The sequence below is a fragment of the Schistocerca nitens genome, chromosome 8, assembly GCF_023898315.1.
Source record: "Schistocerca nitens isolate TAMUIC-IGC-003100 chromosome 8, iqSchNite1.1, whole genome shotgun sequence".
NCBI classification, from domain to species: domain Eukaryota; kingdom Metazoa; phylum Arthropoda; class Insecta; order Orthoptera; family Acrididae; genus Schistocerca; species Schistocerca nitens.
The window spans coordinates 299171905-299185669 of NC_064621.1; the positions used below are offsets into that span (position 1 = coordinate 299171905).

General features: G+C 39.1%; 1 protein-coding gene across 1 annotated transcript in view; it reads left to right on the forward strand.

The window, feature by feature from the left end:
* Positions 1-540: 540 nt before the first annotated feature.
* LOC126198600 (probable ATP-dependent RNA helicase DDX49) overlaps positions 541-13765 on the forward strand; it is a 50495-nt gene continuing 37270 nt past the window's right edge. The window contains exons 1-2 of the mRNA XM_049935050.1: positions 541-688; positions 1236-1429. Coding sequence (XP_049791007.1) covers positions 619-688; positions 1236-1429 — 264 coding nt within the window. The 5' untranslated portion in view covers positions 541-618. The remainder of the gene's footprint in view (positions 689-1235; positions 1430-13765) is intronic.

Below are 13765 nucleotides of genomic sequence, written 5' to 3' on the forward strand. Positions count from 1 at the left end.
CTTCTTTCTCGCTCCTTAATGGATGCCATACACCTATAGTGTATGTGTGCGTGCGTGCGTGCGTGCGTGTGTGTGTGTGTGTGTGTGTGTGTAAATTATGATTAACATAAAGTAGGTAACTTAACGTTTCCAATATATTTACAGCTGACTGTAATATGTAAAATCAATAAACTTACATAAATACTTAGTATAAAGTAGCATAATTATAATAACCACACCAGCTGCTTTTCTCCTAATCATTAAATGTAGGCAAACCCCATAATTTTCAATGTACTGAGCGCTTTTCGTTATTTGCTGTTAGTGTACTTCACAGCATTTGTTACATTGGCTTTTTCTGCCTTTTGATTTATGACTCGACTCCTTCTACATTATTGTAGACTCTCTTTCCCAATGAGGTTTCGACTAAGAGTTAAAATTAAGAAATAAATTAATAATGTAAACTCGTTGGATTTCGATGTTGAATCATTGAATAAATCAATCAGATGTTCCAAAGATCTTCTTCGCTTTATTTTTTTATGTATAACATCTTTGCATTATGTTTATATTTTGTAGGTAGTTTGAAAGGTTTGTTTACATGTGGTAGTCACGTGTATTTGTTAATTGAATTTTTGCTTAAAGATGCAGCAGATAAAGAGGTTTTCGGATTTAAAATTAAATAGCTGGATTTGCCGTCAGTGTGAAAGCGTTGGTAAGTTTTTTTTGTTTTAATTACAATTTGGAAATATCGTCGTGTTCGAGTCGTTTAGAATATTTTCCCCCAAAATGTTTTGTTTGGAGAAAACTGTGTAATTTTCGTAATGGCTTTACCCTTTAACTCAAGGCGTAGTCCTTTCCACCACGGTTTTCGTACCAGCCAAAATTTTACTTGCCGAAAACGTATGTTTTTTACTAAACAACTACATTTTAATTTTCAAAATGTATTATGGTATCTGTTTTGTGTCCAGTGTTGCAGTCATCTCCGCAAACCTAAAAGGGTTTATTGTTGGTACAGACAAGGAATAGGTTGTGTATAATCATTTCGCAGTGCTGTGTCAATCATTAAGACTAAAGTGAAGAACCATTTCAAGTGAAATGCAGAGGGTATATTATGTACACAGAAAACATTTTCGTAGAATAGATTGTTAAAAAATTTTATGAAGTTCTCCAAAATATCATTGAAAATTAAAAGCTCATAGCTATCAATAGAAATGAATTTAAATGTAGTGTCCACTCTTTTTTTAATATTTTCGTTTCAGGTGTTAAAACACCAACACCAATTCAAGCTAATTGTATCCCACATATACTTTCTGGCAAGGACTGTATAGGATGTGCGAAAACTGGAAGTGGCAAGACATTAGCATTCGCTCTTCCAATTTTGCAAAAGCTTTGTGAGGATCCTTATGGTATATTTGCACTTGTCTTAACACCAACAAGAGAACTTGCATTTCAGGTAAGAATAAAGTTATATTTCACTCTTTTAATTAACTCGTTACCAAGCTGAAGACAATTAATTGTTGATGTAGCCATCCTCCTCTGTCTACTTCCATTGTATTGTAATATTTGGTTACTATCTGTAGTTCATTCCACGGATTATAGTCTGCAGTAAAAGTTACCTATCAAGAACCCGTGACATTTTAAAGTATGGTGCAGAAGTAAACATTAGGCTTCGCTACCAGTCAATTGTTACTGCAGTCAGATTTCCTGCTTTCACATTCATCGGCTTCACCAGCTCACAACCAAATTGTCACCTTCCAACGTAACCTAGCCCTCAGGCTGTGCTACATATCAGTCTGTCGCCACAACCAAAATTTTGGATGAGGTCCAGTATGTAACTTTAGCCCACTCACAGTATTGATTTCCTGGGCATGCCAAAATTTTTGTCTTGACTGTATAAACTCTTTGTATGATTTGTATGAACTCTTTGTACAGAATTAGGTAGCCATTTATAACATTTTTTTCCGAGGTGAGTAGTGTTTTTTGATATCCAATTTCTGCCCCCTCCCTCCCCAACATGTTAGATGTTCTTTCTGCTAAGGATGATTGGTAACTCTTTTTCATATCCACAACTCTGTTGCCTCTCGTTTTCTCCCCCCCCCCTCTCCCCCCCCCTCTCTCTCCCCCCCCCCCCTTTTTTCCTGAGAATGGTAAAGGCCAATAGTAATCAGTCCCTGATCATAGCTACTGTAAGACACAGGGTATTGAATTTGAATCATTGTAAACTAAATTCCTAAAAAGCATCCTAACAGCAGTTGAAAATGGAGTGTGATAGAGTACCTCCACATCTCCCTAAGAAATCCTACTTGTATGTATAAACTGATCAATAGTGGTCACCCTCAAGTTGTGCAGTCAGCAAAGAAATGAGGCATTCTTTATTTTGTTCATTGGACAGAAGCATATCTTTTGCCATGGTAACTGACATTGCTTCATTAAACATGAGGGTTGGTGCAATTCTTGTGGTGGCTCTGGCAGCCACTCATCTGATTTTGTGCTCCTGCAATGTGTCACATCAGTGTATCCATCAAACACGCCTGTGACCTTTCTGTCATATCAGTGCTTGATGCGATCTACATTCTTGTAATTATGGAAGGAAATAATTCTTTTGGCTGCCATGTCATTCTATGCAACATCAATCCTCCATCTCCCATGAACTCTGCCTTTAAGGGCACCACAAACTGGTAAGACAGGGCTTTTTGTGTTTTCCGCATACTGTAGGTACATGGCCAAATATAGAGGGTAGGGAGTCAGCTCATTCTCAGATACTCAAAATAGTGCTGAAGTTTGTCATTGAACTTTTTGTGAAAACTTTTTTCAGTGTTGACAGGAATGACCTTTTTGTGCACTGCGACTTTAGATGTCATACACTTTACAGGTAGGGTTTGATTACGTCTTTCAAATTTCGCACTGTCAAAGCTGCTGGCAAGTTCATCAGCTTTGTGACAATAGATCTTTTCATCACCTGCTGTCACAGCACTAGTGGACATTACAGGCTCATGAATGGGAAAAGAATCATGTGACAAAAAACAGTGGTACTTTTTGACATCTACTTTGTCCCTTTGTATTCTTGCATTTCTAGCATCCATATGTTGCTCAGTAGCTGAAAATGAAACATCTCAAAATTGCTCAGCTTACTCAGGGTTGTCAGCTGCTGTTGGCATCAAAGCAGTGCATCCGGCCAGAGTGCTGTCTGCTAATCCTCTATCATGTGTTAAGCCATGACTACTCGTTATTGTATGTAGTGAGATTTTTCAGTTGTCATGTCAGACCAAATTTGTGCCCATAATTTTTCTGATCTTCAGATTGTGAACCATCCTTGAGTTACCAAAAGCTCATGTTCTTGTTGAGTAAGTTTCATTTCCAGTTCAATTCTCACTTGTAAGTATAAATTACATGATTTTGCAAAATGTTAGTGACTACTGGCATGAAAATATGGATGTATAGTCTTAATCTATTGGAAATGTAGCTGCTAATCTCCACTCCTCTAAGCTTCCCATAAAGTTCTTTACTATAGTTACAGTTTTGAAGTACTACCCTTAATCATACTGTATCTCCATTGATAGGAACTTCTTCAACTTTTTGAGAAAATCCATTGGCCACTGCACTTAACAAGGGTACATCTACATCTAGACTGTTAGTGTCCCAGTCATTGAGGATAGTTTTTGGCAATAAATTGCCTCTTGGCTTCTGTCTTGTGTCCTTCAGCCATTATTTGTTTGATGATTTTTGTGATGTTTCCATTCCTAGTGGCATCTGAAGTTCAGCTTTCGACTGCAGATTACATGTACCTGACACACCAGGTTCAGAGGGTATTACCATGATTACTGCTGTGGTTCTCTCCTCGCTACATGCAAAGGTCATTCACTGCAACACAGGAATCCAAAATTCCTTCACCTTAGGGCTTTCCTCTTTCTTGTTGAAGCTGTAGTCATGTTTGTGGATTTCTATAAATTTGCTGAACAAGTGGCTGTGGTAGCTCTTCTCTATAGTAAGAACTCCTGTATCAGTGAATTTTACTGTGTGGCCGGTCTCACACAGCAAGTGCTTGGCCATGGCTGATTTCTCCACCTACCCATTGTGCAATGCCGCTTATGTTTGTTGATTCTGGTATTGACTGATCGTCCAGACATTCCAACTAAGACTTTCCTACATATAAATGGTGTGTGGTATATTCCTGACATAGCAGGTGGACCCCTTTTCTCCTTTGCTGATCTGAAACATTCTTTGCATTCTTTGTTGGTTTATAAATAATCCTTAAGCTGTGTTTGCACGATATACAGCCAATTCTATCCACCACTCTGGGAATGCATGGCAGGAAGACCATACCTGGCATTTCTTCTCCCTATGTGTCACTTAACCGAGTGTTTGATCCTGTGATACTTCTTATGTAACTGGTAGAGTACCTGTTCCTTCTCAGAATGCTTTCTAGGTGTAGCATCTTGCTTCTGAGGTTCTGTCGATCCATGTGTGTTGGTTTGCAATACATGCAGTGTCCTAGGTTTTCACCATCCCTGAGAGCCAGCACATCTAGAAAGCATAGCTGTTAATCTTTTTCTGCCTCTGTGGTAAATTTTATGTTGACTTGGTGGAGACTGTTCAAGTGTCATGGGAGGTCACCAAGCTACTGCTCGCCATGGCTCCACACAGTCAAGGTACCATCAGCATATATGTATTACACATTTGGTTTGCAAGTTGCCAAGTCCATCATCTCTACTTTTAAATGTTCCATGAAGCAGTTGGCCACCAGTGGACTAAGTGGACTGCCGATGGTGACACCTTCCTGCTGTTTGTAGAAGCTACCATTCCATTTGAAATAGCTCGTGGTCAGTTACGCATGAAAGAGCTTGATGATGTCTTTCAGGAAATAGAACCGTTATACTCCAGAGAGTAACTGAGTGCCACTGCCATAAACAAAGAAACGACATCAAAGCTGACCAGGGTGTTGTTTCATCCAAGTGAGTATGCTGGTGAAAACCTCGGACACAGCGTGTTTCGAAAACTGACACACATGGAACGATCACCTCAGATGTGTAATGCCCCGAATCCTTTACATATGTATTGGTCTTTCCCTTGTGTGGCTCAAGCAGAGGGGCCAATCGTTTGCCAGTTTATACATATCCTTATGGATTTCTGGTAATACATACAGCCTAAGTGGTGGGGCATCTGTGTTATGCAGGTTCCTCTGTATGTCCACCATAAGAGATGATGCCTTGATTAACTGATTCGTACTCCATGTGATCCACTGTGTCAGGTCTGAGCTTTGTTTTCAGTACATTGTCAGACTTAATAGGTCCCAAATCTTCTGCTCATAATGTATGGTCTTCATTGCAACTGTCATGTTTCCCCTGTTGGCAGGCAATACCAATATAATCTTGTCAGCATTAACTCTTGGTAGCTTGTAACTCTTATTTTCTCAGGTTGCAAGCTGGCAGTTTTACTCGGTGCAGTATCCTGGCAATTTCAACGCATATAACCTCAGCTCTTTCCTAACAAAGGGTCCGAATGGCAGCTTTGCTCTTGGTGTAGTTCATGTGGTGGTATTGAAATTTCCTCCTTTTTGAAGGACAGACTGTCCCTCTTTGATCAATGGTCATTCACTGAGGTTGATCAATGTGCGTAACATGTCAGGAAGCAACCTGTCAATCTGCGTCCCACATCTTGCAAATTTCTTCTTTTGCGACTCAATGCAGAAGTTGAGTACATTCTGCGTGCTCCTATGGGTGATGCTGCTGATTTTATCCGAGATGTCTTGATGCATCCTGCCACTTAGTTGATAGAAAATGCTTCTCATCTGTTCTTGCCAAGTTTCACTATGTTGCATGAATTCACTCACAGAGAAAAACATGTGCTATTCCGTCATACATACAATGTACTTGGGCATCAGTGATTAGATGCTTACATTACAAGAAGTTTGGTGTGGCCTATTCATTCTGACACCCTGACCGAAGGTTGAGAGATGACAGCAAACATGCTTTCTTCTTCCATTAACAGTCAAGGTGTCAGTAAATCTGAACAGTGCCCATGCCAACATAAAATTTACCATACAGGTAGAAAAGGATCAACAGCTACCCTTTCTAAATATACCTGGGACACAGCGTATATCGAAAACTGGCACACATGGAACAATCACCTCAGATGTGAAATGCAGCACCAAGAAAGCATTTTAAGGGGCATTGGGTTCTCCAGCAATTACATAAGAAATGGCAAAGAATCAAACACTCGATGAAGTGACACATTGGAGGAAGAAATTTCGGGTACAGCTTTTCTACCATACATTCCCAGAGTGATGGGTAGAAGCAGCCATATATTGTTCAAACACGACACAAACTGACAAAGAAGATCAGAGAGTGTCTCAGATCAGCAAACAAGAAAAGGAATCCACTTGCAGTGTGAGGAATATACCGTATACCGTATACCATGTACACATGAGAAAGTCTATATTGGTAAGATTGGATGATCAATCAACAACAGAATAACTGAACATAAGCAGCATTGCAGGTTGAGACAAATGGAGAAGTTGACCATGACAGAGCACGATCTGTATGACAATGGGAAATGTTGGACACTGGCACACCAGGTAAATATAATCTCCAGTCTGCCACCAGCAATGGAGGTTAAGCTTTGAGAATGACAGCTCTTGTGCTGGCGAAATGTCAGAAAGACTGTCCGACAAGTGTTGGCCAAAGAACCTGAGATGGAAGCCAACAGACAACTTGCCAACAAGGGGCTATTTGAAGCCTTAACAGTTTTATAGCTTTTGATATTGAATGCTTGTTCTCTGTTACATCGATCATCAATAATACAATGGCGGCCAAACTTGGGTGTGCCAACAAGCCATTGAGTAGGTGTGTGCTGTCATAATTTTGTTCATGGATGTGGCTGCATAGGTAACACTGAACAAGTCCTGTAACATGCTTCCATCTATAATATATCCTTGGTTTCTGTGAAAGGCCATAAGTTAAAATCTCCAAGGAGGCAGTGGTAACAACAGTGTCTCAAGCCCTTATATAATGTGGTTTGACAAATGTAATGAAGCAGCTCTTCATATTAGGTGACTCACATTTTTGTGCTGCAACCAGAAGTGCTGTATATATCGCATCATATGACGAGAGAGGCAAATTCACAATGGGCAGGCACATTATATGTGAGGCTGAGTAATTCCATGTGTGAAAAGTGTTTCTTCCATCAGTATTTTCATATTTGTTTCGAACACAAACCGGATAAAAGAATTGTCTTGAGAGATTTGTACTGATTTTTGCTTGCTACTAATTTCAGACTTCTGATATCATTACAGAAACTGCAGAATTCACAAGCTGATAGCACAGCTAGAAAATCCCTTGATAATTGTTTTCTTTATGTGCCGTTGTCTCGAGACCCAGCTATTTATTAGAAACTTAGGATCTCGCCCTTGTAGCTGAAATAAAAAGCAGGTGCAAGGCAGTTTATTTTTGTATTTAACTTTGAAGAGTCTCCTTTCTTTTCTGAACAAATGATCTTTGTAAGAAGTAGTTTAAATGTTTTTGGAATGTCACTTGCAGCTATATCCAAGAACCTGTCTGAAGTGGGTTAGGTCTCCACTTCATAAACGCATGATCTGATGTCCAGGATTATGGCTGCTGCAGTTTCAGCAATTCAGATGTGTTTTTCTTGTTGCCCTTTCCTTCTGGCATTGTATCACATGTCATATATGATGTAATAGCCTTTGTTTTGAAAGCATACCATGGTTTTCTCGGGCTGATTTATTTTTACAATGAATGACGACAAGTCTTCACCATACTTTTCGTATAGCCACATCTGTATTGTTTCAATCTTTGGGACATATCCATTATAATTCTTTAGAATGTCTTACAGTGTGACTGGCAGTCATCTTCATTTGCTTCCAAATGCTTAAACAAATGAAATTCAAAGAGGCACATACCTCATCATCTTTTGGTTGTACAACAGTACTGTGAATTGCAAGAGCAAATTTGTAACACCTTTTTACACAATTACTATGGTAAGTATCTTCATTGTATCTAACTTGAAATTTTACTTGAGTTGCCCTGTGATCACTCCGTTTTATCACCATTTCCATTGACAATGCTGAAAGTCTTTTCATAGCATCACAAATAACTTTTCTTTTTGAAATCGATTTCTTCACCTCTTTTTTCTCGCAACCCTATTCTACATGTTGACCACAAAATAAAGAGTTTGTTTCAAAATCAAATTTTTGAACTGATGGTCAGTAAATGTATAGCTCATTTTCCACTGTACACAGTCTAGCAAACTAATCCATTGAATAAAATTTCCTGTAGTTTTTATTAACAATGACACTGTACAGTTCACCAAATCAACATGTTTACCATACTTTCTCATCTTACTCCTCTCTATAGGCATTCGTATTGCTTTATCTTTCACCGAGCAAGGTGGCGCAACAGTTAGCACACTGGACTCACATTCGGGAGGATGACGGTTTAAACCCATGTCCAGCCATACTGATTTAGGTTTTCTGTGATTTCCTTGTATCACTTCAGGCAAATGCCGGGGTGGTTCCTTTGAAAGGGAACCACCAATTTCCTTTTCCATCCTTTCCTAATCTGATGGGACCGATGACTTCACTGTTTGGTCCCTTCCCCCAAACCAGCCACGCTTTCTCTTTCATTTTGAGAGATCTACCCCTTCCAAAACACTTTCACCGTAAGTAAAATGCTCAGATATTATACTGTCTTCCACTGATGAACATAACTGTACAGTGGACAGGTGATGACTGACGCCTGCAAGGGACATCAACTTAAGGGCCCTGGCAAAAGTGTTTGCTTCTGACAATGATGGAAAAACAACATGCAGAGAATGAGTATTCTGAGAAGGAAACGAACAAAAGTGGACATTAGAAGAAATCATTCAACAGAAAGGAAAAAAATACATTAGTCATTAGCCAAATAAATTACTTATAATTGAATAATTGTGATATTTACTTACTAGTTACTTCGCTGGCCATTTTTTTTTTTTTACTTTTTGAGAACTTAATTTGATAGTTTGCACCTGTTTTTCTATACAATTTTATGTCAGATTGGTGAGTCTCAGGTGCTGCACATTTTATAGTGATGAAACAAGTGTTTCTTGAAAAGTGTGAGAAATCACCATTTTATGATGTAGCTTTTATATAGGAAAACTGAATCAAACAGCAAAATTTTGGTACTCAATCGATGTAGAATTTAACACTCTACTTTTTTGTTCACTTGGCTTTTTTGGATACATGTGTAGCTTCAGAGGAATTGTGGGGGGGTATTTCCAACATTTTGGTGGTTTTCTTTTCACCGCACTCCACTCAGAAATTGGGACATGCTCAGATTTTTTTTATATCAGAGGCTTACGTGAGTTATTAAAACATTTTGCAAAATTCCATTAATTTTTGAAGGCAACCCCCTTTTTGGAGCAAATAGTACTGGCCTAACTCGCAATATGTATGTTGTGTCTCAATTAGTTAATTAGTTTTTTTTATTCTCTAGGTTATCATTGTGGTCTGATTCAAAAGGTAGCCCAAGGTTTAGATCACATTGGAAAGTGACAATGTGGTTGCGAGTTGGCAAGGTGCTATCAAATGCTTAACTGTTTGCCTTCTGTAAATTGTTGAAGTTGTGAGAGTAATTAGTTTGTAAATTGCAAATTGGTGATGCTCGACAATATTTTCTAGTTCCAAGTAAAGTACCATTGATGATAGGTAGGAAAACAGAAGTTGAGCAGCAGTTCAGATAGCAGTTGTCTTCTATACCTATATAAACTGAAGCTTCCTACACCATTCTGTCTGTACGTTTGGGCTCTTCTCAGGAACTGTTGTAGGAACTTTGATTCTGTTTTGAACTGATAAATAGATTGATTCTCAAGAAGCCTTACCTATACACGGAGTGAATCAAAAAGAATCATACAATTTGGCATGTCTGTATTTCTGAAACTAATGAACATATACAATGAATTTTGTTTTTTGATGAATGGAAAACTCTAGAATTTTGTTTTTAATTCCTTTTCATAGGTGTTTAATATGCTCCCCCCCCCCTCCCCCTCCCCCTCCCTTGAGATGTACGGCATATGTCAGTGCGGTTTTCAAATTGTTAAATTGTTTCCACACTGCAATGAGCATGTCTTGAGTTACAGCTTCCACAACTGCTGTTTTGCAGTGTCTCAGTTCATTCATTGTTGTTGGTAATGGAGGCACATAAACAGAGTCTTTTATAAACCCTCACAAGAAATAATCACATACAGTCAGGTCCGGTGACCTTGGAGGCCAGTAATGTAAAGCTGAATCATTTGGTCCAGTGCGATGGATCCGTGGTTCAGTAATCCTTTGATTTAAAAATTCCTGCACTTCCATCCTGTTGGTAAATGAAGTCATTCGAATTGATCTCCAGCTATGGGAAAAGGAAGTTCTCAAGGATATCAAGATAAGTGCTTCCTGCAACAGTGTACTTCGCAAAGAAAATGGACCATACACCTTATCTCAAATAACGTAATATTTATGATTTTTTAAAATTAGGTGATTCTTTTTGGTGTACTGTTTAAAACTTGAGAGTTTGCTCTTTCCAATTGTACATTGTTCACACAAATATCTCCAATAACATAATAGTTATGAGTTTTTAAAAATTGGATGATTCTTTTTTATACACACTGTAACACCCAAATATTTAATGGAAATTTGGCTGAACTGTATGAATTAAAGTCCCCCATCATAATGAAAAGGATGCCATTGCCATCTAGTGGCAAATGGCAGAACTGAGATACACATAAGGATGCCCAACTGAAGCACCAAACCAGTAAGGATTACTGCTGAGATTTTTGGAATGCGTCTCACAGCACTTTACATCATTTTTTCAGATTATTCTTTACTATCAGGACGCAACGGAAAGTGCTGCAAGTCTCCTCTGAAGATTTTCATGACATGCCCTGTTTATCTTGATACTACTAACTTAAATGCATACAGGAAGGAAACACAGTGTTGTCCTGTTACAAAAAGCATTCTTCTGTAATTTTATAATTGGTACAATTTTCTGTGCCACAACATGGTCCTTTTCTAGCACACATTCCACTGTGCAGTGGTTATTTAGTGCTATCGTCATATGTACCAGTACCACCAACTGCACTGTGTCCCAGGCAAGTTACAGGAGCATTTGTTTAAGTGCTGCAAGGATAGGCACATGGCACTGTGGCTAATGACACAGCATTCTTTGCTGGCATCACTAAAACCACATAATGCCTAAACCAATTTAAGTTGTAAGTCTGCTACTCATCAAACAGCAAACCACAAAAATGCAACCCTTTCAAAACTGATTAAAGCTCTGGAAACTAAAGTCAGATCTGCTTATTCATTAATTGGAATTATCTTAATAGAATTCCCAAATTGAAAACTCATTTATACATACAGTGAGGTGACAAAAATCCTGGGATACCTCCTAATATCGTATCAGACCTCCTTTTGCCAGGCATAAAGCAGCAACTTGATGTGGCATGGACATAAGGAGTCGTTAGAAGTCCCATGCAGAAATATTGAGCCATGCTGCCTCTGGAGCCATCAAACTAATCGTGAATAATTGTGATCCTGTGACATGTCTAATTTTCATTCATAAAAATTCCATTCTTGTTTGGGAATGTGAAATCCATGAATGGCCACAAATTATCTCCAAATAACTGAAACTAAACATTTCCAGTCAATGATCGGTTCACTTGGACCAGAGGACCCAGTCAATTCCACATAAACACAGCCCACACTATTGTGGAGCCACCATCAGTTTGCACAATGCCTTTTTGACAACTTGGGTCCGTGACTGTGGGGTCTGCACCACACCTGAACCCTACCATCAGCTCTTACCAAATAAAATTGGGACCCGTCTGACCAGGCCATGGTTTTCCGGTTGTCTAGGATTCAACTGATGTGGTCATGTCCCCAGAAAAGGCACTGCAGGCAATGTGCTGTTAACAAAGGCACTCATGTGGGTCATCTGCTGCCGTAGCCCATTAAAGCCAGATTTCTCTGCACCTTCGTAATGGATATGTTTGTTATATGTTCCACACTGATTTTTGCAATGATTTCACACAGTGTTTCTTGTCTGTTAGCACTGAAACTCTACACGGCTGCTTTCGGTTGTGAAGTGAAGGTTTTCGGCCACTGTGTTGTATGTGGTGTGAGATTATGCCTGAAATGTGGTATTCTCAGCACCCTATTGAAATGCGGTTCTCAGAATATTGAATTCCCAAACAATTTCTGAAGTGGAATGTTCCGTAAGGCTAGCTCCAACCACTATTCAGCATTCAGAGTCTGTTAATTCCCATCAAGTGGCCATAATCATGTCAGCAATCTCTTCACATGAATCATCTGAGTACAAATGACAGCTCCGCCAATGTGCTGCCCTTTTATACATTGTGTATGCAATACTACCGCCATCTGCATACGTGCACATCGCTATCCTATGGCTTTTTTCACCTAAGTGTATTATAAATTAAAGTCCCCTGGCTTGTATTTAGTCTGTATTCAGGAACCACTGTAGAGATCTTGATACAGTTTTCACTAGTATGTAGATTGATTCATGTATATGTAATTTATTATCTTATTGTTGTTGTTGTTGTGGTCTTCAGTCCTGAGACTGGTTTGATGCAGCTCTCCATGCTACTCTATCCTGTGCAAGCTTCTTCATCTCCCAGTAACTACTGCAACCTACATCCTTCTGAATCTGCTTAGTGTATTCATCTCTTGGTCTCCCTCTACGATTTTTACCCTCCACGCAGCCCTCCAATACTAAATTGGTGATCCCTTGATGCCTCAGAACATGTCCTACCAACCGATCCCTTCTTCTAGTTAAGTTATGCCACAAATTAAGCTTCTCCCCAATCCTATTCAATACCTCCTCATTAGTTATGTGATCTACCCATATAATCTTCAGCATTCTTCTGTAGCACCACATTTTGAAAGCTTCTATTCTCTTCTTGTCCAAACTATTTATCGGCCATGTTTCACTTCCATACGTGGCTACACTCCATACAAATACTTTCAGAAATGACTTCCTGACACTTAAATCTATACTCAATGTTAACAAATTTCTCTTCTTCAGAAACGCTTTCCTTGCCATTGCCAGTCTACATTTTATATCCTCTCTACTTCGACCATCATCAGTTATTTTGCTCCCCAAATAGCAAAACTCCTTTACTACTTTAAGTGTCTCATTTCCTAATCTAATTCCCTCAGCATCACCCGACTTAATTCGACTACATTCCACTATCCTCGTTTTGCTTTTGTTGATGTTCATCTTATACCCTCCTTTCAAGACACTGTCCATTCCGTTCAACTGCTCTTCCAAGTCCTTTGCTGTCTCTGACAGAATTACAATGTCATCGGCAAACCTCAAAGTTTTTATTTCTTCTCCATGGATTTTAATACCTACTCCGAATTTTTCTTTTGTTTCCTTTACTGCTTGCTCAATATACAGATCTAATAACATTGGGGAGAGGCTACAACCCTGTCTCACTCCCTTCCCAACCACTGCCTCCCTTTCATGTCCCTCGACTCTTATAACTGCCATCTGGTTTCTGTACAAATTGTAAATAGCGTTTCGCTCCCTGTATTTTACCCCTGCCACCTTCAGAATTTGAAAGAGAGTATTCCAGTCAACATTGTCAAAAGCTTTCTCTAAGTCTACGACTTCTATCAACGTAGGTTTGCCTTTTCTTAATCTAGCTTCTAAGATAAGTCGTAAGGTCAGTATTGCCTCACGTGTCCCAATATTTCTACGGAATCCAAACTGATCTTCCCCGAGGTCGGCTTCTCCTA